Here is a 24,654-nt window from a genome sequence, read left to right as displayed (position 1 = left end):
TGAGAAACAGAGGGGGGGAGCTGACAGAATGAATCAGCACTGTGTGAAGTAATTTTACAATTTAAAGTGTTTATTTTTAAAAGTTATACACTACATTTACAGGTTACGTGCAAGGAGAAAGGTTCAGGGGCAGAAGCCATTAGAATGATTTTATAGCTGTTATTTTTAAGGTTTGAAAAAGTTTCATGGTGTAGCTTTTGAAAGCAGGTGATTCAGAGCCGTGGTCATCTTTTATGTTTCCTGTGCCGTTTGGTGACTTAAACACAAGACAACTCCCACAGAGAGTGAGTGTGATGCACTGCTCTACTTTCCCATACTTGTTGCAGGAAGCACTTCACCCGCGTTGACTGCGTTTAATGCATTCATTAACACACACACATGCTGACCTGTCCTCATTTCCTCTGCAGACGTGGACAATGGATCCCGCAGCACAGAGCTTACTCAGCACATTCCCAGCGAGTAGTAGTTGTCCTGCAGGAGCCGAGAATAAGGTAGTTTAAATTGCTTAGCCCTGTTTATCCTCTCTGATTTGATCTGTACAACGTGAACTGCATTTGAAACGGCGGTTGGTGTCTTGGACTTAAAAGGAACGGTTTCCTCTCAACAGTCTCCCAGCCACAACCAGCCGACGGTGATGTTGCACCAGCCGACGTTCACGCACCACGTGTCAAAGTGTAAAGACCCGCCTCGCTACGAAGACGCGGTCAAGCAGACGCGCAGCATGCTGACGGCTGTTCAGGTGAAACATACACGGGGAAATGAACGTGAAACTTTTTGCTTTATGTCTTTGAAGTGTTAAACATTCAATGATTGTTATTCCTCTATGCAGAGTCCCAGTGCAGCGAGTCAGCAGATGGACGATCTGTTTGATGTGTTGATTGAGAGCGGTGGTGAGAATTTTTCTTTCTTGTGCTGCACACGTTTTATGTGAGCCTTTTTTTTTTTTTTTTTTTTTTTTTTTACCGCTATCTAACATACATTATCTCAAGCACTGTGCATCGTGGAGAGCAGAGAAACCCAACAATTCACACAATGAGCAAACACTAGGCATCAGTGAAGAGAAAAAAAACTCCCTTTTAACAGGAAGAAGAAATATCTGACAGAGCCTGACTCAGAGATGCACGGCCATCTGCCTCGACCGGTTGGGGTGAAAGGAAAAATGGGGACAGAGGAGAGGTGGGGGAGAGAAAGGACAAGAGGGAGGTGAGGTAGAGACAGAAGAAAGAGACCAGGAGCAGATACACAACAATTGTATCAAGTTCTAAGTTTAAACAGGACAGTTCTGAGTCAGTGATGACATGTTTATACAACTCCAATGTCATTTATATCAGCAGCAACAGAGATTGTTGATAAAAATTATACTGATATCAACTTTTAATTATAGCATAATAATGGTGATGATATGTATTATAAAAATAATAGCCTTGAAACTGGATCTGGACCCTGCAACCTGCAAGATGAGGACACAGAGAGATAGAGAGATAGAGAGAGAGAGACAGAGAGAGAGAGAGGGAGAGTAGAGGAGGGAGGGAGGGAAAGACACAAACTAGGGAGAGAAAGATTATTTCTTATCTAAACAATATAAAGGCGATACCGGTGCCCGGAGTGACTCACCTGCCAAGTCTAAAGCCTGTCAAACAAACAATCTGTTGTTCTGACCTGACAGTTGGGCTGTGAAGAGTCACATGTTCATTGCATTTCATAGATAAATATAAAACGTTCAAACGTCAACAACAAGGCTGCAACACCTTCTGTGTCTAAATCCTCAACAAGGGTGAAGAAAAAAAGAAAGTACCACAAAGAACTTTTAACACAGGAAATCACACGTACTCGATGTCACATATACATGTAACTTCAAAGATAAATGCTAGATTAGAAAAGACTAAATTAGAGGGCTATAACATCACCACTTTACAGTAAGACCACCCTAAATATAGCAGTAATTAACGAGGTCATTCAGTAGCTTTTCACAATGTTTTACTAATAAGTTACTACCACTCATAATTGGTAAAAGTGAGCCTTATTATAAAGTAAAAAAAAACATATAAGTTAAATATTCACAGACAAGGTGTATGAGAGAGAGAGAGAGTGATAACTAACCTCGACTAAAAATCCCTGCTGTACTTCACTGTCTGGAGAAAAAGTGTCCTTTGCAAATGCTTGTTTGAGGCGTTTTTGAGAGGAGGACTGAGGATTTTTAAGCTCAGTTATCAATTAGCATTTCAGACGCTGCCCTCTGCTGGTGTTCAAGTGCTTCTATTTGTGTCTTTGAGTGAGTGACAACAGAACAAACACATTTTGCAGATGAAAATGTATTTAGTGTTTTCTTAATCACCTGTAACATCATGGTCTCTTTCTTTCTTTTTTTTTTTACTTAAAACAATACATTTCTTACGTAATTTAAGAGAGGTTGGACATTAAAAAACTCTTGAATCAAAAATTCTGAAGCAGATTTGACTTTGATTTGTTTTTTACATTTATAACCTGTATATACTGGTGTGTAGGTGACAAACAAAGTAACATATGTGATAAAATATACATTTTGACTTCATGGAAACACCACCATTGTTATTAGTGAAACGTAAGTATTTCAATGTAACATGTTTCCTAAGGCCACGTCTAGACGGAAATGGCACGCAACATAAACAATGACTTTCTTTGCTGTTTCAGTTTTTAAAAAGTTCCCCGTAAAGACGCCGTCATTTCAGGAAATATCTGCATCCACATGGAACCCATATGCCAGGACTGTAGTTGTGCTGTAAATAATGTCTGTTAATGGCTGCATATTTAGCGACTTTACAGACCACCGTTACAATACACACATTATCTTATCTATCTATATTATCTTTATTTCTTCCATTAAAGCATGGTAAATAAAGTCGGGACAGCAGAGTAAGGATTTGAGGATGTTCACACGTTGTTGTGCTCTGTACTTTTCCAGAAATCTCCCCTTTCGTCAAACAGGATCCTCCCACCCTGGACAAACCTCTGCCTGTCACTGCCAGTGTAACCGTCCTTCCCGTCAACACGGTCCTGTCCCGCCCTCCTCCCATGGTCCAGGTGGCCCAGCATCCTGCCGTGCCCCTTAAACTGCCACACTGCTCACCAGCGCTGAGCCCCGACACCCGGCTGGACGCCCTCCTGGTCTGCACGGTGGGCGCAGACGCTGACCCACAAACTCTGAAGCTGATGGACGACTTGCACTCACCGGCGATCGCCGCCATGGATGTGGACTTTAGTGGCGGCGCGGCGCCCTCTGCTTTGACCTTGCACAGTGCCAGCATGGACAACATGGACTGGCTGGACCTGACGCTGTCTGTGCCAGCAGAGGGCGCCCTTCACCCGCTGGACATGTCCACGCCTGTGGGCGTCTTCTCTGCCGACTTCCTGGACTCTCATGAGCTGTGTTGATGGAGAACGAGGTAAATCTACGTAAACGGTGCATACAGCAGAGAGTCATCAGTACGAGGCATACTACTCAACATAATACTCCTATGTAATCCATATACAGCATATTATTTGTATTCAAAACAGTTCATTTACTCTTACTACTTAAGAGAAAGGGGATTCATCTAAAAAAGTAGATGACGTACAGTGGTTAAAAATCAGTTATGTGACATCACACTAGTGCCATACACAAGAAAGAAACCCCTGTGCTCTGCAGCCGGGGTCCAGACACTTTTCTACCGACACATACTTTGTGTTCATGAGTTCAGCTCCATATGAATCCATGAAAGATGAAGGAAATTTAATTTCAACATCTGCTCCTGAACTCGTGAAGGTGAATTCCTACACCTGTAAAGGACGCTTCAGAAATATTTAAATGGAAGAAAGTGTTTGTTTCCAGCTGCCGGAGAATTGTCTCATCATGTAGATAATTTCTTAGAAGGCGTCGCATCGCTGCTTTTGACGTCATTGGGCCTTCCGATTATCTGACAGCAGCTTTCCTAGTTTCTTCTTTCTTTTTTTTTACTTTCTTCTCATGTTTGTACACTATTCAGGGTTCCCACAGGTCCTTGAAATCCTTGAAAATTGCCCTAAATATAACATGGGTGATTGAAGGTGCTTGAATTTTGTTAAGTTAATTCAAGTTGATATTTAGGTAAATGTCTCCCTTGTTTTGTTACGATGCCACCTACTGTTTCATGCGACCTGCGTTGCTTGGTGTATGCAGACGAGGCCTACGCAGGACAAACGTGGAGTTATAATTACTAGCAGGTGTTGTGGACACTGTCCACTGTCTCTCTCTGTCTCTCTCTTCGCCGTTGACGTGAGATTCCACGCAGAACAATGACGACGTGATGCCTGGAAAATGAGGACACAAAATGCAAAAGAAGTGACTTTGAACCAAGATCCCGAGGACAATCACTTGTTCAGATGCAGAGTGTGCTGCAAATCAATAAAAGCAGACAAAGCCACCATGGACAAAGCGACTCTTACAAGTACTCACATCTTGAGCTTTTTCAGCACATTCAGTCCTTGAATTTGAGGGAATTGGTCCTGGAAACACTCCACACACTCTCGTTTGTCTCTATCTGTGTCCCTGTGATGGACTAGCAATCTGTCCAGGGTGTGAAACCCGCCTTTCCCCCTATGTCAGCTGAGATTGGCAGCTCATGTGGAGGCTAAAGCGGTAGAAGATGGATGGATGGTCCTGGAAAGCCCTTGAATTTGAGGGAACCCTGACTGTTGTATTGATTTTGTTAAAAGCAGAAACACGACCACTGTCAAAGCTTTTTGTAAACAAGCACAGCCAAATGTCTTCGTCAATCTCCTCCATATTATGAGTAATATCGCTGATATGGTGATTTCTACACCCGTGTATAATATATTATCAGACTTATACGCTTTACAACAGGATCGTTCTCATCCTCACACAAACTCCTGCAGGTTTAAACGTCGACATCTGATTTGGTACAAACCTTTAAAAGGTTGATAACTGACGTTATCATCATGTGTTGTATTGTAGTGACACCTGCTGGCCACTGTGATGCTCCACACATAGGTAGTGTTGTTCTGCCGAATTATGAAAAACGTCAAACTCTCTGTCTCCACACAAACAAACACAAACTCTGACTTCAAATGTCATGGATCATGGATCATGTGGCTGGACTCAGTCGTGGTTTTTTTTTTTACATCAACAGCAAAAACACAGGTTTTTTTTATGGCACATGTTTACACTTACGCTGTGTAGTTGTTTTTATCTTTTATTCAAATGTGTTTCCTTTTTTTTTGTAAATACAAAGAATATTTGGGATATTTCACCCTGCAGCATCTCCTTCGTCCTTTAGTGCCGGCCATTAAAAAGCTTTTTCCGAGAGAAGGTTTTCATTTTTTATTTCTTTGTAACTCACCACATTCAAGCACTTTTAACTAGAATTTCAACATTATATACATTTATATATAGTCTACAAGAGTATAGAAGTCAACGTCACACTGTCCTGTCTGACTGAAATACAAATGTCCGTGAGTTTCAGTCGTCCCGTTTTCCCCCTCAGAGCTTTTTAACGGTACCGATTGAAGTGCGACACTTTGGGCATTTGTGTGTGATGGACTTGAACGTGTCGAAGCAGAAGGGAATGAGGCAACAACCGGCCACGCACCTGCAGGACAGAACCAACAGCAACAAGGTCAAAGGTCAGAGAAGAACTGAGGACGGTGGGAAGGAGCGAGCGAGCGAGCAAGTTTTCATACCCGATCAAAGCTGTGATGAAACATGCCTGCCAGGTGAAACTGCTGATGGAGGTGTGCGTCACTGTGGTGATGTATTGCCCACACTCGGGACACTGCGTCTTGCATGGACACGACGGAAGATTGTCCACGTCCAGAATCACTATGGGGGCTGTGGAGAGGAGGAACATCAGTGGCTGTTACAGGGGGAAACACTGGAACATTTAGTTTTTACTGAAAGAAAACCAGCCAAAAGTATTTAAAGCACTATGTTTGGCACTTTTCCACTACATGGTGCAGGCACGGCTCGACTCTACACAGTTTGGTTGGTTTTCCATTGCAATATAGTACCTCCTCAACGTGGGCGGAGTCATCACAGCACGGCTGCGTGAAGCTGCTGTGACGCGATACAAACACACAAACTAGTGACTTGAAAAACAGTTGTTATCGGAGTGACTGAATCATTAGAATCAGTTCATTAAAAGGATTTGTTCAAAGAATCATTGAAATACGACTGAACGGGTTGTGATTCGGCTCACGATCGCCGGCTTTCAGCAGTGCTGTCGCAAAATTTTTACTTTTTTAACTGATCTACAGTTCAGCATCGTTCGGTTTGATTCTAGTGTCAGATGTCGCACTCATGACTCTACCAGTGTTGACACTCTTTGACGATTTCACGCATAGTATCAGCTCAGCTCACTTGGAACCCTCGAGCAGGTACTGAAATAAGAACCGGGTACCAGGTACTATCACTAATGGCAAAGCAAAATAACTGTGCTGTGTGGGGGAAAAGACGAGTCACGCTGGGACCATGTAGTGGACAGCTGACATCTGTCCAGACTGATTCTGAGTCACTGACTATTACAATACGTCTTTTACATTGAAATTCAGCAGGTTTTTGTAAACATGGCTAATCAAAGGTGTTTGAATCATTTCCTATGACCAGTAGAGGAGTTAGTCTTTGTTTTTTCTTTTCCTCATGGAGGCCACTGGCTGTATAACCATGTCACTGAAGTGACCCGCCCTCCTCCCATGGTCTGAAGTGACTCATATTTTTAGATTTTTATTTTTTTCTGTTGCTGTGTGAGTCAGATCAGACTTTCTTTTGGACAGCCCATGGCCAAGGGGAAAGGGAACTTGGCTTGTAACCGGGGGGGTTGCCAGTTCGAGTCCCCACCAGGTAAAAGAGCTGAGCTCTACCAAACCCCCGTTGCTCCCCTAATTCTGGGAAGGTTTCTAGTCAAGGATTTTCTCTATGGGGATTAATAAGTAAGTACAAAGACACTTCAGTATGTGGTCCTAGGCCGGTATATATTTGATATTATAATAACAATAACTTTATTAATATGGCTCCTTTTTAAAAACAGAGTTTACAAGGTGCTTTCACAGGCCAGATTAATGAAAATCCAACAGCCACGCATGCAGTGAGGAGTGTAAACACATATTAACATAACAAAGCAAAGCAGATTTGGTGTGTGAAGGCGAATCACACGCTTATATTCTTGTGTTTTTAAAATATTGAATAAATCAGTGTTGTAATGTAACAAAGTTCAAACACTTTGTTACTGTATCTGTACCTTTTTTTTAATATTATTTAATAGCAACTTTAACTTTTACACCACTACATTTCCTCTAACTCTTTGTTACCCGTTACTACCAAATAAAATCAGAAGAAGAATTGGTATTATGGTCTGTATTTATATAGAGCTTTTGTAGTCTTGATGAGCACTCATTCATACCCATTCACACGCTTCAATATGGGGTTTAATTAAGGTCACGTATAGATTAGCAGAAAATGACTTGAAGTACAGTAAATGTCATGTACTTTAAGACTTTTACAAAACGTGACTTCAACTTCTACCAAAGTCATTTTCTGGTAAGATACTTAGACTAGATACTTAGATACTAAGACTGTCAGTGTTTATTTTTTCAGTTCTGGCTTTTCACAGCCTTGCAATTTGTGGAGCAACGCTGCCACCTGCTGGACATGCAGACCTATAGAACAGTGTTTCCCAACCCTGGTCCTCAGGGAACACTGCCCTGCATGTTTTAGATGTTGCCCTGCTCCAACACACCTGATTCAGATGAACAGCTCGTTACCAGGCTTCTGCAGAGCTTGTTGACGAGCTGACCATCTGAATCAGGTTTTGAAAGACAACTCACCCTACCACTGAGCCGCCATGGCTCAATCCTTACTTCTCACCCTTTTTTTTTATACTTTTACTTCTGAAGTACATTTTATTTCAGAAAAATTACTTTTGATACTTAAATACAGTAAATGTAACATAATTTAAGACTTTGGTGGTGTCTTCGTCTTGATCTTAATCTAATCTTAATCTCAGAAATACAACATTGCTGAAAGCCACTTTAAGGAAAAATGTTGCATAGCGTTGCTTTAATGAGTGAGAAGTGTGGGAGTCACCTTTTGTTTTTGGTTCTATTTTGGCTGTAGCTTTGTTTGCATGTTGTGTGAACTCATTTGGCAATGATTTGAATGCGTCGGACATTTGTTTATATTTAAAAGTTACATTGCGGGTTAAAATGAGCGTCTGTGCGTCGCAGACTCACCGGGCGTCGTCGGTGGATCCCCAATGTAGAAAATGTCTACCCCAGAAACTGGTTCAGGTTCAGGCTCAGGAGGAACAGTCGTGTGACAGGTGTTGAAGAGTATATCTAACAAAGACGGGAAGGTGATGAGAAGATATGATATGATGGGGAAAATGCTGAGCTGCGGTAAAATGAAGGCCTCACGTTTGATTCTGCCGTTGTCGTTGCAGCCACTGGCGATGGAGTCGTAGCATCTTTGAAGTTGTTCTTCCCTGTCGCTCAGTCTTTTCAGACTCATGTCAATGTTGTCGATTTCGATTTGTTGGGCTGAAGTCGTTCCCTCTGCTACTAAAGGCAAAAAAAATTACATACATGAGTATAATCCTCATAATCCCAAACATCAGGAGTGATTTTCATGTTTCACCTGTTTGTCCAGATAGCACATGGTTCTTTAGCTCTTGATAGAAACACAGCCATTTTCTCTTCTCCAGGATTTCCTGACGTTTGACTGAGAGAGAGTCGAGCTCCGTTAAGACCTTCTTCAACTCGTCGCCTTGAGACGCCATGGCAGAATGCTGAGAGGAGAGTCTGTGGGTGTGAATTTGAAGTATTTAATGTTCCTAAAGTGGGATTAACATCAACTCTGAGCTCCCTTTCTTGTCTACAGTGGTGACGGACAGACAGGTGGACAGATGAGGTCCCAAATCTGGATTATGCTGTTTGCAGATAATATTGTAATCTGTAGTGAGAGTAAGGGACAGGTTAGAAGAAGCAGGACAGATTACCTGTGTGTGAATGCAATGGGCAGTGGACAAGAGAGGTGGAGACAAGTGTCCGGACACTTGTGATGTTTAGAGACTAAAAACAGAGGTTCCCAACCTGGGGTCCAAGCACAAACACACTACCCACACCCCCTTCAGGCGGATGCCAGAAATCACATGAGGGGGCGCTGATGTTGTGAGGTTATTTAAATAAGGGTGAGATGTATTGAATCTCACACACCCTCTATTGGATAATCCGAATTTGGCATCACCCAAATTAAAACCCAAAGGTTTTTGGTCCGCCTTTAAGTTTATCAAGCTATTTGTTACCAACACTTGTGTGACCTCAGAACTTCTGTGAGCATTACAGCATAAACAAAGTCTCATCCCAGTAAATGTCATGTACTTTAAGACGTTTACATAATTAATATTTTTTTTTTAAAAAGAAAGTGACTTCAACTTCTACCAAAGTCATTTTCTGCAAACATACCTGTACGTTTACTTTTTCACAAGTATCACCTTTAAGGTACTTTATACCAGACTGCTGGTTTGTCTTGTACACAAGCAAAGGTTGGGGACAACTGATCTAACAGACGAGAGGAGCTGGAGCTCAAGGTGTCAGAGATCAGGATGGAGCGGATTAGAAATGAGCATATTTTGAGGGACAGCTCAGGTTGAACATTCTTTTGGAGATCAAGTAAGAGAGACATGGTTGAGATGGTTTGCTCACAGGACAGTGAGAAGAGGAGAAGACCACAGAGAAGGTTCGTGGATGCTGTGAAGGACGACATGAGGACAGTTACAGGTGTAACAGAAGAGGACACAAGATGGAGGCGCTGTGGCGCCCCCTAAAGGCAGAAGTCGAATGTTCACTCTTTGTTTATAGCGTGTCTTGATGCGTTCTCCCTCTCTGTCCAGGTTTTTTTTGTGTCTTTCAGGTGCTGCAGGTGGACGAGGACAGAAGGAAGACTCACCTCGATCTTTCAGTGTTACCAAAGATACAATTATTTATTTTTTTTATTTTTATTTGATTTTACTTCCTCTTAAAACAGAGAAGATTAAGTTCCCGATCATATTATGATGATATTATTACTATTATTATTATTAGGGCCTGAGCACAAACAGTGGTGCGAGAACCTATTGTAATTCTAGGAATTCGAATTTTTTTTAGTACTATTATTATTATTATTGTTTTGTGTTTTGTTTTTGGTCCTGAGCATCGTGGTAAAAAGGTAACATTTGAATGTTTATCTCCACATCTCAAACATGAAGCAGCACATCATTTCAAAATAAAATGTATTCGCTGTAAATGATCAGTTAATGGCTGCGTGACACAGCAGAGTTGAGGACTTCAAAAACAAAATGCAAACCAACTACTTAATATAAATTACTTAATTAATTAAAACTACTTATTTTATTCTATTTTGGAATAATAATAGTTAACAATAATAATTTATTAGTGTATTTATTTTTTCTTGCACTGAATTATGGAGTGGAATGTGTTTGTTTTCATACGCAGCATAAAAATGACCATGTTTTGATCCAGAACTTGATCCAGATTTTGTCCAAAACGCACACTAACACAGACCTGCTGTACACCACGTTCTGTCACATGACGACGAGGCACAAAGCAATATTAATATTTTCATCTGAATTACTTATCGAATCTTTGACAAACTTTTATCTTGTAAGGTTTATAATCTTGACTCCAGAATTGGGTCATCACCAAATTCAATAGGGAATGTAATAATAATAATGATAATAATAATAATTATTATTATTATTATAATAATAATAATAATGACAATTAACTGGTAGAAATAATATGTGTATGTAATGTAAATAAACACTATTAAATAAAAGTAAAATACTGCATACATACTGCAAAAGAAAATACTGTAGTAATAGTAAACTTTAAATAGGAATAAATAGAACACTCGGGAACTACTGCAGTGACAAATTGTAAATGCACACTTTTAAATAAAATAATAAAAGCAAAACTTGTGGAAGATGCTGCAGTCATAGTAAAAATGTAAATAAACACAATCAATGAAATTCAAGTAAAAGAAAAAGAATAAAACTTACTGCAAACAAATACTGCAGTTATAGTGAACTTTAAATAGACACTATTACATAAATAAAAGTAAAAAAAAAAACTTGTCAAATATACATAAAAATACATCGATTTAGAAAGTATTGTGGATAAATGTACAAACATTACATTTATCCATAAAATGCTGCAATTAATTTCGAAATATAAGACCCAGAACATTAATCTCATGTAAGATGCTTTTCTGGTGTAAATGCGATGAAACAATTCAACTGTTCCACAAAATCTCATTTATCATATTTATAAAGAGAATATAATTATTATAATTATATAATGTATAATGTGTGTGTGTTACCTGTTTCCCTCGGTCGCTCCGTGACTTCCACACAGGTGAAATTCAAACGAGGTGAACAGAGAACTGTACACGCTCTGTGAGGGAGTATTCAAATCAGCTCATCTGCCGCTCCTTAAAAAAAACAAAACATAACAGAACACTGTTTGAAGCTGCGCCTGTTTACTCTGGGGTTTTTTTGCCACCTCCACCGAGGAGACGTTTGTCCTTCTCTTAGCGACTTCCTGTCCACAGTGTTTGACACATCAGTCTGTGATCACACAAGAGGCTTAGTAACTGATGATGTCACCATTCTCCTGTAAAGTCTCTTATACTAAATGGCTTAAATCGTATCTCTGTCAAAACTGAACAAAATTCCATTTGTCAGATTGGGTACTTTGTGATCCAGACTCTAAATTCACCACAGGTGAGAATGCTTGTGTCTGTATGTTTGTTTCTTGTACGTTCTGACCTTTGACCTGTCCACAACTGCCTGCTGCCTGATGTCAGCTGGGACTGGTTTGAGATCAGCAGCAGCAGATAATGAGAGATAATTAAATAATAAATAAAACACAAACACACACAGAGAAAATCAAAAATAGTTTATTCAACAAACACAATTTATACAAAATAAAAGTCCACAGTTTTATATTTTATTTACATGCAGGAACTGCTGTTTTTGTTGTTGTTGGTTTCTGTCAGACGTCGGTAGTAACACTTGTTTCACTTTTTCCTCAGATGTTTCATGAACGTCACTTCATCTCTGTTTCTGATTCCATAACTGAAGATGAGGAAAAGATTCACACGGAGAAAAAAGGTCACACGGATGGATGGATGGATAGATAGAAAGATAGATAGATAGATAGACTTACATTACACGATTTAATGATGATACGTTTATTCACTTACTCTTTAAGCCTTGTCTTGTCGTCCTCAAGTTTTTCCCCCTGAAACACTAAATAGTACGTTCTCCACACATATTTCCTGTAGAAGCACAGAGACAAACAGTGGCAGAGACATTCTTGACCTTTTTCTTTTTAAATGTTAGAATCCGCGTGTGAACTTGTATGTGTATCTTTGGGAACACCAAAAACACATAAACCATAAGAAGGGCACATTATTTGTGTGTGTTTACCAGCTGATGTGCTTCACTCCGCCTTCACGCTGTTGTTTCAGCTCCATGAATCTACGAATGGCTTTCTTCAGATCCAGGACAGTCGCGTTCTGCACGACCACTATGGCTTATGGAGACATATGGTTTCAAATATTAATCATCATTTAAAAATAATGACACTAGTGCAACTACTTTTTAATTTTTAGTACTTTATTTATCCCCTTAGGGAAATTCCTTCTCTGCATTTAACCCATCATCGGGTTTCTAGTAGAGGATGGATTTCTGATTGTTTCAGCTTCTTAAATGTGAATATTTTCTTTGTTTCTTTGCTCCATAGAACGAAGAAATCATTAAAAACTTAATCATTTTGGTTTGTGGACACAGACAAGACATTCAAGAACATCATAATTTCCGGGTTTGACAAATTATGCGAGAAAATAATCAACAGCTTAATCGATGATGATAATAATCAGTGAGTTGCAGTTCTAATGTCTAATGAACACTTACGCATCACGTCGCCGTCGGCCTTCAACACTCTCACGGTCATGGCCTGACCGTACTCCAGAGCGATCTGAGAATTCACCTCCTCTAGAGTCACCTGCAGAAACAAAAACAACAATCAGAATTATGTATGTTTATTTGGTTGGAATTTTTTATACATTTTGTGTTCTATTCTATTATTTTATTCTTGTCTACCCTTTAGCACAGTATATTCTGATGTTCTATGCCTACTATCTATCTATCTATCTGTCTGTCTGTCTGTCTGTCTGTCTGACATTTGTACTGGTTGGACAGGACACAGCACCTGGATTGGCAGGTCACACAGTAAAGGGTCCTGCACAAGTTGAGCCAGTCCTTCCTCGAAGATGTCCAGGATTTCTGAGTGAGGAAGAGCCTCCACATCTTCTTCCTCCTCCTCCTCTTCTGCCTGGTTCTCCTTCTCCTCCACCTCCTTTTTCTTCTCCTCCTCCTCCTCCTCCTCCTCTTTCACACACTGAGCTACTCCTGCAGCAGTTTCAGTGTCAGGACTCTGCTCCTCCATCACCAGGCGAGTTTTAATCACACACACGGTTTCTTTAAATACCGCTAAAACACGACAAAAACATGTTCTCTATTTGCTGCTGAAATAAATCATGGTTTTCACCGAGAAACGAATAACAATTTGTGTAGCACAAATTACACACCGGAGAGACACCAACGCGTAGCGTACAAGGTTCCTCTTAGAGGAAGTAACTTTAAAGTCAAACTAATAGTGTAAAAGGCAATAAAAACACTAATATTTTGTAGTTACATAGTTTATGGGCGTGTTAGTTGTGTTAGTACATAAAAAATGACTACTTCGCGATCTTAATATTTAGTTTCCTAGAGCTAAGAGATGAGCAGTAAACCTTCTTTAGCTCGTTTTAAAAAGGTGAAATTAAAAGCTATTTAACATCCTTAATGTATTATCTGTAAGTTAATCGGTACATAAATGATTTAAAGTGAAACTTCTTATATTATTTATCCTTATTTTTTTCTGAAACTGTTAAAATGAAACCTATTTTGTTTCCAGCCGAACTGTTTTAAAGACAGGACCTGACTGCCTTTCCCGGTCCGCTCCTCATGCTTGAAATAAACAGGAAGCTGAAGCTAACCCAAACAACTCCTCCGTATGTAAGAAACAGCGCAGAAATATCGTGTTTTATTGCTTTTTACACACGCGTGTTTAATTCGAGGCGGGCATGCTGCTGTTCTGCCCAACCTGTGGGAACGTGTTAATCGTGGAGGAGGGACAGCGGTGCATGAGATTTGCGTGTAACACTTGTCCTTACGTTCACAACATCACGAGAAAGGTGAGTAAACAAAATAAATATAAAGAAGTGTTTTCAGATTCTCAGTTCTCCTGGTTTTTACTTTGATTTCTCTGTGGTGATTTGTTTGTTTGTTTTCTGCAGGTCAATAACAGAAAGTATCCAAAGTTAAAAGAGGTGGATGATGTTCTTGGTGGAGCTGCAGCGTGGGAGAACGTGGACTCGACGGCAGGTAAGTGACGTGGAATCACACTGACACCTGAGCTCTCACCACACAATCGCCTGAAACTCCACGATACGATATTATCACAATATTTGAAGTCGCAAAACGATATTATGACAATATTTTAAGCCACAGTATGATTTATCGTGATATTTAAGTCACACTACGATATTATCACAATATTTAAAGTCACAATACGATATTATCACAATATTTTATGCAACAATGCAATATTATCGCACATACTTAAGTCACATTTAAGCCAAAAGGGTCTGTTTGGGGATAGATCTAGCAGTAGTGTAATGAAATGTCATGTGATTTATTCTGCATTTATTTGAATTCTTGTTTTCTGATTTTTGTTGTTAAAAAAACATGTAGAGATGTCTTTGCTTATATGTATATATACACACACACACATGTTGAAACATATGAAATAGTTCTGTCTGTACATGTATTTGTTGCACTCAGCTGTCCATTTGTTTCAAGAGTGTGACTTTATTTCGGTCTTTTTCTCAGAAACTTGTCCCAAGTGTGGACATGCTCGGGCGTATTTCATGCAGATTCAGACGAGATCAGCAGACGAGCCGATGACGACGTTCTACAAATGCTGCCACATACAGTGTGGACATCGATGGAGAGACTGACACTTTTGCACTTTGACAGTTTTCATGCACATAGGCTGTTTTTTTTTTAGAGTTGATTTATGAGAAATAGGCTCCACTGGTTGTAAAAAATACTTTTCCTTTCTCTGTGTGCGTCAGCACTAGAGGTTGACCGATGTGGCTTTTTTCCAAGAGGCGATGCCGATTTAGTTTTTTAGAAATCAGGGCAGCTGATGACTGATAATTGATGCCGGTTTTTCCCCACCCCCATAAATTAATTTAACCACTACCTAATATAATATGTTTTATGATGACAAATAACAGCAAAACCTGACTTCAGTTACCAACAAAACTAATGGTCAGTACAGCAATGGCATTTTTAGTAGAAAAAAGGTATAAATTACAAGAAACAGGCCATCGAAAAACAAACCAAAATGAATCAGTTTCAGCAAAGAACCAGCTTGTTTTAATTATAAAAAAAACAAGACTTGCTGATTAATTGTTTAATCAAATAATCATTGCAACCCAAATAATAATTACTAAAAATGTCAACTATCAGCCCAACCAGTTAATCGGTCTACCTCTAGTTGGCACAGACACATTTCCTAAAATTACTGTACATGTAGCATAAAATCCAAATAAAATTGTGTCAATGACAAAGAAACAATCCTTCAGACTTTTATTGATAAAATATTACCTGTATACAACCGTCAAACAAATTTTGACTTACATAGTTTAATACATATCACAGACATTTAGAGAGCAGTGCAGACCAGCATTATCCACAACAATGGCATAATATACAGTACTTGGTATTAAAACTTCATTGCAGAGTGGACCTTCTTACAGAGTTTATCTCACTTCCAGAGAAGAAGAAGAAAACACACACAGAGTTAAGGATCTAGTTAGTGTTAATTAGTCATTTCAATGAGTGGCTCATGCAGACAAACTGCACATGAATGACTGAAGGTGACTGGCAGGTTAGACATGCTGTGGTGGAACAATGTCTATTTATTTTATTTTATTTATTTTTTTGCAATATATCGGGTAACAGTCGTTAATTTGAAGCTTATTCTCGGCAGAAAAGTTTTACCCTATTTCATATTTAGATTAGTCAACAGATGTCTTACTTTGCTATGTAACATGCATCTACGCAATGCAGTGATTCTTAAAGGGCTGATGTCGAATTAAATAGGTGATGATGGTTTTGTCTACTAGTGTTTTTTATTTTAAAACTAGGTACTTGGATGGGCATTTCTCGCAAAAAGAAAAGCTATTCGAGTACTAACTGTATTGTGTGAGTTAGTGAAAGAGATGCAGGCTTCACAGTGTATTGAGCTAACAAGATGCATTCAAAGACCCTGGTAAATTCCACCACTTCCAAACCTTTGTACATTTAATCACTTCTGCAAACGCAGGTGAAGTCAACTAACTAGGCTGACATTTATTTTAAGTCTTTTCAATATATTTAGAGTAGTCACAGTAACTGATCGACTTTTTTTATAATCAATCATGCCCATCGGCATGAGGTACCAGTTCGTCATATAGCGGCAGCAAAAACATGGAAAGAAGCGTTGTTTCAATCATTTAAGGATCAGGTATCGAGTCAGAAGTATCGCTTACGTGCCTTTCTTTCTACCTTAGCCTTAACAACATCTGGCCACATGAGAGAGAGTGATCGTGAAAACGGGATTTACACGGAAGGACACGGACAACAGACGATGTGCAATCTTTTACTTGTGAAATGATATAGAGTTTTTACCCAATTTTGAAATGAATAATTGATTTTTCGTCTAAGTGTTGTCGTGTTGTGATTTAACATTTTGGTTGGAAGTTTAAAATGGGCCGGGGAAGATTCTAACATTTGGGAATCCCTGGTACAGAAGATGGAACACAGTGACATGTAGCATTTTTCTTAAGCTTTCTTTACACACAAGACTTTAACAACAGCCATCTTTAAACCACTCAGAGTACGACATAGGACCACCCTTTAGCCTCCAACAAAGAAATCGCCACCAGAGTTTCACGTTTGGCCATCTTTCGTCAGGGACGACACAAAATTGGACAATATACCAGGCATAAAGGCAGGTTTAAAAATTGGACAAAAACCCTCATATCCAAAGTAAAATGTGTATTGAAACCAAACTAAATCAAGACCATTTCCAGAATCTTAGTCGATTCTGGAAATCACGAGTGAAACGGAGCCCTCGTAGAAACGTGTAGCTAAAGGACGCAAGATCACTGACGAGACGCACCGTCTGTCGTGTCCACTTCAACACTGCGATAGTCAAAATAAGTGCATGTATAGAAAAATTCACTGAGCAAGCAACAAACCAAGTGAGTCAAAAAATCCCACGCTGCCTTTCCTTGGTTAAACTTTATAAATTGTATATTTTTACCTCAGACGAACAATTGGCCGAGGTTGAGAGGTTTTAACATCGGAAAAAGGTGAATTTCAACTTAAAGTGCAAATGTTAGCTTGATTCTCAAAAACAAAAGCAGAGCATAGATGGAGATTAAAAAAATAAAACTGAAAAATTAACAGGTAACAGGACGAGGCAGTGAATAGTTATGTATGTATGAAAATGTGAGAGTCACATGCTGATGTGTCAGACTCAATCCTCCACTGCTGTCGCTGCATTAAAAGAGTTCACAAACTTGTACAATCAATGCCAAGATACAGTGAAGCTGCTGGTATGAATGGATGAATCCCAGTGTCTTTTCTTTTTTGTTTTTTAACGTTTAATACTTATTTTTTGTGATCTGTAAAATACACTCATCAGGATGAAAATTGCTCACATTCAGAGGGACCGCGACAGTAAAAGGAAAATTAAAAAAAACATGTCTGTTGTAGTAATGAGGAAAATGTTCACAGTTCTCAACAGAAACAAAAACAAAAACATTATTTTTAAATAAATAAGAAGAAAGTGTTTATCCAACTTCAACTTGCTTCTGAGTAAAATTCACAGATGAATTAAAATTAAAGTGACTGTTTTTTCAGTTTTCTCTACCTAAGGCTGTCAAATCAATGATTGTTTTTTTTTTAATTTACAAAGGTAAGCATCACAACATTCTCCCCCGTTTACTTTCCACACAGGATCACACGGCCTCTGTGTTCCTCTTGTACATTTGTATATTTTCAAATGCATCTTTAAACTTAGAAAAGATGATTATGTACAGGAAATATTCTGTGATGTAGTGAGAAAACTATGCTCTTAATTTTTTGAGGGCTTTATGCGACACGGCAAAAATGGAAGAGGAGGGGAAAGGGAAGGGGGGGGGCGTCACTACCAGCAGGAGGCGCTGTGAGTTTGCATGTGTGTGTGTGTGTGTGCATGTACGTGTCTCTCGTGTCTCAGCCGTCGGTGGTTAGCATATACGCTTGTATGTGTAAATGTAGCCCTTACAGTTAGGGCAGGTGTGAGTCACATCCTTGAGGTCGTCGATCAGACAGGGAATCAGGCAGCAGCCGAGGTCACACCTGAGAAGGAGGAACAAAACAAGTGATTTAAAAAGAAAGTGTGAGTTCCAGTGGAAGACAAGAAAAAGATTTGACAAAGATTCTAAGCAAGACGTTCGTTGGATTGCCCTACAGTCGTGTCCGGAACTAAGCAACCAAAACCTGGGAACCATCAGACCCACCACATGAATGTCGGTTACGTGTCCCGAGCTCCTGACCTGCGACCTACTTACCCTACGAAGAAGCAGAAGAGGCAGAAGAGCGTGTTCATGAGGCCAACGTCGTGGGAGATGCGCGTGACGATCGCCTGCTGACAGTGCGGACACACGGTCTGCACTGGCGAGGTCTGGAACATTTCCCCCTGCAGGACAGTCACAGTAGTGGCTGCGCCTGGAGGAGCCAGGACAGTCGCTGTGTGTCCCCCCATCTGGACAAAGTGACCAGGACCGGGGCCCATGTGTCCTGGCATCTGGTGAGGAAAGTGACCTGGAGGCGGTGGGTAGTGGCCACCTGTCCGGAGTCATAAATTACAAATTTAAGTTTTGTATAATTGTTAGAATATAAAGCCATTTTCCAAGAGGAATTTAAGTTTTCACACTGTTTTTTGTTGGCTTGTTTTGATGCTCTCTTTATAGACTCTCTGCACTACCTTGTGGTGGTGGCATTGGCATTGGCATGGGACCATCTCCAGGGACGTGTGGGGGGAGGAAGCCTAGTTGCGGAGCCTCGTAGGGCGGAGGACCGTAGTCTGGAGGCTGGGACTGTCCCTGCTGAGGACCAGTCCTGTACACTGTGTGAAAAACAACACCCACATATTTAAAAACATGTAAGTGAAAGCAGTCTGAAGAAATGCAACACGTGTTGTATGCTACTGCAAGTATAATATTTATGTCAATAGAGCCAAAAATCCAGTCCTACAAAGACTATTTCACTATCCAATAATTACGTAACGCAACTCAAGCTACAAATAAGTTTGTACCGGACAGTGCATGAATATGACGTTTAGTGTTTTTATGCCAGCAAGCACTTTTAGCCTGTTGGGGCTCTAATTCTATTCGAAACCTTGGTGCTCCGAGCTAACCAGCTTACACTGACAAGCCCACTGATGTTGTCAAAGTTCACAAGAAAAACCCAGTGTCCTTTTCAACCAATATATGTGGTGTGAACACACAGGCCGCTTTTAAATGTTGTTTCGGAACCAGAACCATGCTGGAGCCGTGCCAGTGTCAAAGGCCAAACTGTGATTTGTGCCCTTTTTTGAAATGAACACTTTTTAACAAACTTTTTGGTGAAGGTTTGCTAAAGCCACAATAATTAAATTGGTGGTTTAAGTGTCACTGTCCTAAAACTAAGGACAGTACATATAAATCGTATCTATTTACACCTGCGACTTCACAAAATGGCTGCTGCACAAAAGGTCCATTGTAAACTATTTCTTTGTGAGAACTTTTGAGCACAAAGATGCATTTACACACTAAACTGTACTTCCTAGTGATTTTGTGTTAAAACAATGAGTTCATAATCCTGCACATGTAGTTTGATTACCAGGCTGCCCATTCTTCTCCTGAATGGGTGGGGCACTGGGACCTCCAGGATACGGAGGAGGAGGGTCATTGGACATACTGGCCAGATTTGTGAACAGGGCGAGGGGACGAACACGGAGCTCCGCTCAAAACTCTCCTGTAGTCTTTCACTCTGTGAAAGTAGAAAAAAAAAAAGAAACATGCACAGTTTGAGTCCCATGGCTCATTACCCTCTGACACAAGCTTCTCCCAAGTCACAAATTGTTCCAGGCTAAAGAGGTTATGACAAGAGCTCCTCTGTTCTGTGTGTTCAGGTTTCAACAGGAGGATGGTTTTATCTTTGGTTCAATTAATAATGCATTTAGACTTAGCTGAAGAGTTTGTGTAATTCACAAGGGAAATGTGAAGAGATTACTGACACATCAGAACCACTCGACTTTGGAATGACATAAGTGAGAAGAAAAGACTTTTATCCATCCATTTTCTACCATTTTGTCCTCCTCACAAGGGTCACATGGGAAGCTGGAGCAATTATAGCCGACCAAGGACGAAAGACTTACTTCTTGAGTTAAAACCCTTCTTCCCATTTGGTGTTTTATGGCATTTAAAATCCATAACTGTGTCCCCACAGTTCAAAAGCTGAACACTGTCCAATTCCTTTGCTAAAAAAAACTATATCACAGACTTGCCTCAATGTGATGTCATCTTTTAATCCTTTAATCTTGTCGTTGGTTTGCCGTGGTGATTAACGGCACTTGCCATCCATAATGTTGTATTATCCGCATGGCACAAAGAAATGTTTGTGAAAGCATGTAAATGCTGGACTGATGTTGTGATATAAATGTTACATCACAACATCAGTCCAGCATTTACATTTTTACATTGTGAAACATTCATGTGATATTTAGGGTTCTTTGAATCACATCTGATTTTATTTACACTTCTATTTCACCAGTATGATCTGCTCATTTCTGTTTTACAGCAATCTGATTGAAGCCCGGGAAGAACAGACACACTGCATGTGCAAAGGAAAAGAGAAGAGGGGGGCAATAATGCAATATAACAGATGCCAGCTGCCATAAAACACGAAAGAATACAATTGAGGATCTTTCGATTTCTGTCTGGTGCATTAGATAAGGAAACGCAAACATTTTTACTAAATATGAAGGAAACGTGGTGTAGGTGTAGAATGATAATATAACTAAGATGTAAATGTGTGGTTAATGTCCACCAACACAACATAAAACTGTTTGTGTTTCTGTATTCAGATTTAAAAAATAAATAAATAAAATGCTTAAGAAGTAAACAAATTACCTCGTGCAAATGAGAAAGGAAAAAGTCTGCCTGGAATCTGGCAACATGGAATTGCAAAATCTTGAAATAAGTAACGATGAATGAGGAAGAGTGTGAAACCAAAACTCTCCAATCTCATGTAAACAAAAGCTAGTTCAGTGACCTCTTTATTCTATTTGTTTTGTATTTTATTGCTGGAGACGAAGCCGGGAGCCAGGAAAAATAAAAAGATTTATAATGTTTTAGATAGCTGAACCTAGAAGAAGGCAGTAATGCTACATTACAGATGCCAACTGTCGTTAATCAACACTACTTTCTAACCAACCATAAAACGAGATTGCGGTATGAGGAAGAGGTACTGAATAGCCTGTCAACTGTACAAAGAGGAAAGCTGAAGAGAAGAAGTGATGGGTGATTTAATCCAACAACACTTGCTCTTAAGTGACTTGTTTTTGTTTGTTTTATTCCTTTTTTGCTATTTTTTAAGTAGACCATTTTGTGTTTCTTCTCTTGCCCTGAATGAGCAGCTTTTCCAGGCCATTATGACAAACAGCATGGTCAGAGAAGTTCATCTTTCTTCTGGCTATCTGCTCACGGAGCATCAACTTGATGTTGCTTATCTCTAGCACCCAGGTGTTTGTTTCGGTGCTTTTGCCAGGATGTTCTGAGCAAGCGTCTGTATGCCCACATCTCGAATGCATCGACCTCCTCTTGTTTGGTCATTTCCCATAACTCACATCCATATGTCACAATAGCAAAAGCCTTTGCTTTGATGATCCTGAGCTTTTGGTTGTTACTTATGGCTTTACTTTTCCAGATGGTGGTCATGCCTTGGACGATGGCTAACCTTTGCAGTTGCCTTTAGTGTTAATCAGATATATAAATTCTTGCACTTCCTCAAAATTCCCTTATCCCTACATTGAAACCTGTCTGCTACCTGCTGTATCTTTTCGGGTTGTACCATGAGGTCTTATAAAATAATTGCTAAAATAAAAATAAGTAATTATTACAGTTTGAGAAGAAGAGGTTAACATTTACCTAAGAAGGTAGCACAACAATACAGATGCCATAACATCAAAAACAAACACACACACACGTAATACACACATATTTGTGTATTACGTGTGTGTATTACATACAAAAATGGATTAAGGCTGTATAATAAGGGTATGAGTAAATGCATGTTAAGTATAAAATCTGTGCGGGCATTCCCTGCTAACCTGCTAGCTCGATAACGCTGTAATTCTTTTTCTTCTTAAATGCTTTACCAGATAATCCAGCTCAAAGCCACTTGCACAACTAAACTGAGTTACGTAATTGAGACTTATAACGGGAACAAGCGTGAGTTGTCAAATGAACCCAGGACACGTAGCTAAGCATCTGACAATAACATTGTTATTATCAGTGTTAGCTGCCGCGGTGGCTAAAGGATATAACGCCAGAGGGGGTGTTGACGTCACTATAAATGACAGCTAACTGACAGGTGGATGATAGTTTATCTCACATCACTACGATTGTAAATCAATATACAAGAGGCGAGTGAGTATATGAAGTATTTGTACACCGATACTATGGATGTGTACGATCAGCTGAAGCTAAGCTTGTTTGCTATGATTCGTTAGCTAGCTAGCTACCGAGCTACCCGTCCCTGAAATACGCTCAGGAACTAAAAACAAAAAAAAATGAAAGAAAGGAAAAAAAACCGTGACATTAATGAAGCGTCTCTTACACAGCACTTGGTTCTGCAAATGACTGTTATGATGTCGCACTGCCGTTTAAGATAAAGGCCACATTACCTGGTTGATGGGAGAGACACGTAGCGATGCCTCAGCGGTGGAGCAGCTGAAGTTTGTTTGACGTTGGGTTTCCCGACAACACACGTTCAGATGGATTAACTCTTCACGTCAGTGTGAGGTCGACTGATGCAGGGTTGTTTTTTTCCAAGGCCGATATACTGATATGATGCTGAAAAGATTAAATACATGAAAGAAAGCATTAAAAAAAACTAAACGTTGTCGAAATAACTTGATTATACATGCCTTAAAGATATAGTATGTAACATTTCTGCATTAAATTATCTAAACCTGTTTAACCAGTGTTCTACATATTAAGTAGATAAAATTGCAACACTCCATAAATCCATAGAAACCCATATCATATTTAAACCCCTCACAAACTATAATAGACTATATTCAAATAGTATTAACACAGTATTCTCTATCCTTGATGTAACTGCCTACTGTATATAGGCATATTATTTTCTCTCTTGATTTATATTGTAATTTATATTGTCTGTTTTCTCCATTTTTAATTTATTTGCCACTAAAAAACATGTTTGTACTTTTGTTTCTCAACAAGTATTTTTCAAGAAAAGTTAAATATACTTATAATTAATGTGAGCACTCTTGATATCAGTTTGTAAACCTCATTATCAGTGAATAGTTAATAACAATAACATTTGTTGAGGAGACATTAGCAGCAAAGGAAGACAGTCTGTACATTCACTGCCCTCCAGTGGTCATAGTGAGAAACCGCAATACTGTATGTTTGTGGCAAAATGAGTTACACCCTCCATATCATGATGACGCAGAACCTACAACTAATGGTGCTGCAAATAAAGATTATATTCATATTTTTTAATCTGTCGATTGTTTTCTTGACTAATCGGTTAGTTGCTTTGTCCATCAAATGTCTCAAAATGATGATGTTCTCAAATGTCTCTGTCCGCAAATTAAAATTATTGAGTTTTAATGATTATTTTCATATATGAAGCAAAGAAACTAGAAAATATTCACATTTTAGGAGTTGGAGATTAATTAAGTAATTGAGTAATAGTTGCAGTTCTAACTACTAATTAGTCATACTGCTATGGAACATAATTATTTTTGCAATTTTACTGTATATTATTATTGAATTATGGTTTAGCCTTAATTATAACCCTTATAACATTCCCATTTTTTTTGTTTTTGTTCCATTCATGTATATGTTTTACTGTACACATCTCTCAGCAATGTCTGGCATTTAAAGTAAAGGGAGATTCTACAGATTCTGCACTATAAATAAAAACATTGTGGTGTGCTCAGATTTTATCGCGATTTATAGTGTGGGTTGTTAAAATAATAGAAAATACTGCGTTTTCCACGATGAAAGAAGACCCGCACCCACGTCGCCTCTTACGTTAGGACACGGAAGAGCTGTGATTGGTCACTAAGGGTGACGGATGTACGAGTTAGGCAATCAGCGGTGACGTCGGGGCGGGTCTTTTGGCTCCGTGCTCCCCACAGTCAAAC

General features: G+C 39.4%; 4 protein-coding genes across 7 annotated transcripts in view; 2 read left to right on the top strand and 2 right to left on the bottom strand.

Moving 5' to 3' along the window:
• mrtfbb (myocardin related transcription factor Bb) overlaps window positions 1-5,632 on the top strand; it is a 45,463-nt gene extending 39,831 nt beyond the window's left edge. For 2 of the 4 annotated variants that reach the window (XM_058652972.1, XM_058652974.1), the window contains exons 11-14: window positions 408-491; window positions 608-739; window positions 830-890; window positions 2,942-5,629. In XM_058652972.1, the coding sequence (XP_058508955.1) occupies window positions 408-491; window positions 608-739; window positions 830-890; window positions 2,942-3,411 (747 nt within the window). In that variant the 3' untranslated portion in view covers window positions 3,412-5,629. Of the gene's footprint in view, window positions 1-407; window positions 492-607; window positions 740-829; window positions 891-2,941 lie in introns of all 4 variants that reach the window. The other 2 variants (XM_058652973.1, XM_058652975.1) reach the window with 2 other exon arrangements.
• Window positions 5,633-11,946: 6,314 nt separating this feature from the next.
• snrnp25 (small nuclear ribonucleoprotein 25) lies at window positions 11,947-13,632 on the bottom strand. The gene is made up of 5 exons (XM_058653826.1): window positions 13,279-13,632; window positions 12,981-13,071; window positions 12,495-12,600; window positions 12,269-12,343; window positions 11,947-12,140 (listed from the first exon to the last, which is right to left on the bottom strand). The coding sequence occupies exons 1-5, from the start codon at window positions 13,513-13,515 to the stop codon at window positions 12,083-12,085; spliced, it is 567 nt and encodes a 188-aa protein (XP_058509809.1). The 5' UTR covers window positions 13,516-13,632; the 3' UTR covers window positions 11,947-12,082.
• A 400-nt stretch (window positions 13,633-14,032) lies between these two features.
• On the top strand, window positions 14,033-17,995 carry polr3k (polymerase (RNA) III (DNA directed) polypeptide K). Its single transcript, XM_058653827.1, has 3 exons — window positions 14,033-14,305; window positions 14,408-14,495; window positions 15,003-17,995. Exons 1-3 carry the CDS (start codon window positions 14,195-14,197, stop codon window positions 15,128-15,130), a joined length of 327 nt encoding a protein of 108 aa, XP_058509810.1. The 5' UTR covers window positions 14,033-14,194; the 3' UTR covers window positions 15,131-17,995.
• Window positions 15,754-23,279, bottom strand: cdip1 (cell death-inducing p53 target 1). The gene is made up of 5 exons (XM_058653825.1): window positions 23,161-23,279; window positions 20,094-20,243; window positions 19,198-19,338; window positions 18,782-19,058; window positions 15,754-18,569 (listed from the first exon to the last, which is right to left on the bottom strand). The coding sequence occupies exons 2-5, from the start codon at window positions 20,167-20,169 to the stop codon at window positions 18,458-18,460; spliced, it is 606 nt and encodes a 201-aa protein (XP_058509808.1). The 5' UTR covers window positions 20,170-20,243; window positions 23,161-23,279; the 3' UTR covers window positions 15,754-18,457.
• Window positions 23,280-24,654: the final 1,375 nt, after the last annotated feature.

Source organism: Solea solea, chromosome 16, assembly GCF_958295425.1.
Source record: "Solea solea chromosome 16, fSolSol10.1, whole genome shotgun sequence".
NCBI classification, from domain to species: Eukaryota; Metazoa; Chordata; class Actinopteri; order Pleuronectiformes; family Soleidae; genus Solea; species Solea solea.
The sequence above is the reverse complement of the archived record's forward strand: the minus strand, read 5'-3'. Positions and strand labels throughout refer to the sequence as shown.

What these genes read in the sequence shown, in the direction of transcription:
- polr3k (XM_058653827.1), top strand. Translation starts at nt 14,195, where the DNA reads ATGCTGCTGTTCTGCCCAACCTGTGGGAACGTGTTAATCGTGGAGGAG. An exon ending in TTCACAACATCACGAGAAAG is followed by an intron (nt 14,306 to 14,407) that starts GTGAGTAAACAA and finishes TGTTTTCTGCAG; the next exon opens with GTCAATAACAGAAAGTATCC. An exon ending in GAACGTGGACTCGACGGCAG is followed by an intron (nt 14,496 to 15,002) that starts GTAAGTGACGTG and finishes TCTTTTTCTCAG; the next exon opens with AAACTTGTCCCAAGTGTGGA.
- snrnp25 (XM_058653826.1), bottom strand. Translation starts at nt 13,515, where the DNA reads ATGGAGGAGCAGAGTCCTGACACTGAAACTGCTGCAGGAGTAGCTCAG. An exon ending in TGTGTGACCTGCCAATCCAG is followed by an intron (nt 13,072 to 13,278) that starts GTGCTGTGTCCT and finishes TTGTTTCTGCAG; the next exon opens with GTGACTCTAGAGGAGGTGAA. An exon ending in GGCCGACGGCGACGTGATGC is followed by an intron (nt 12,601 to 12,980) that starts GTAAGTGTTCAT and finishes TGTCTCCATAAG; the next exon opens with CCATAGTGGTCGTGCAGAAC.
- cdip1 (XM_058653825.1), bottom strand. Translation starts at nt 20,169, where the DNA reads ATGTCCAATGACCCTCCTCCTCCGTATCCTGGAGGTCCCAGTGCCCCA. An exon ending in GGAGAAGAATGGGCAGCCTG is followed by an intron (nt 19,339 to 20,093) that starts GTAATCAAACTA and finishes TTTTTCACACAG; the next exon opens with TGTACAGGACTGGTCCTCAG. An exon ending in GCCAATGCCACCACCACAAG is followed by an intron (nt 19,059 to 19,197) that starts GTAGTGCAGAGA and finishes GACTCCGGACAG; the next exon opens with GTGGCCACTACCCACCGCCT.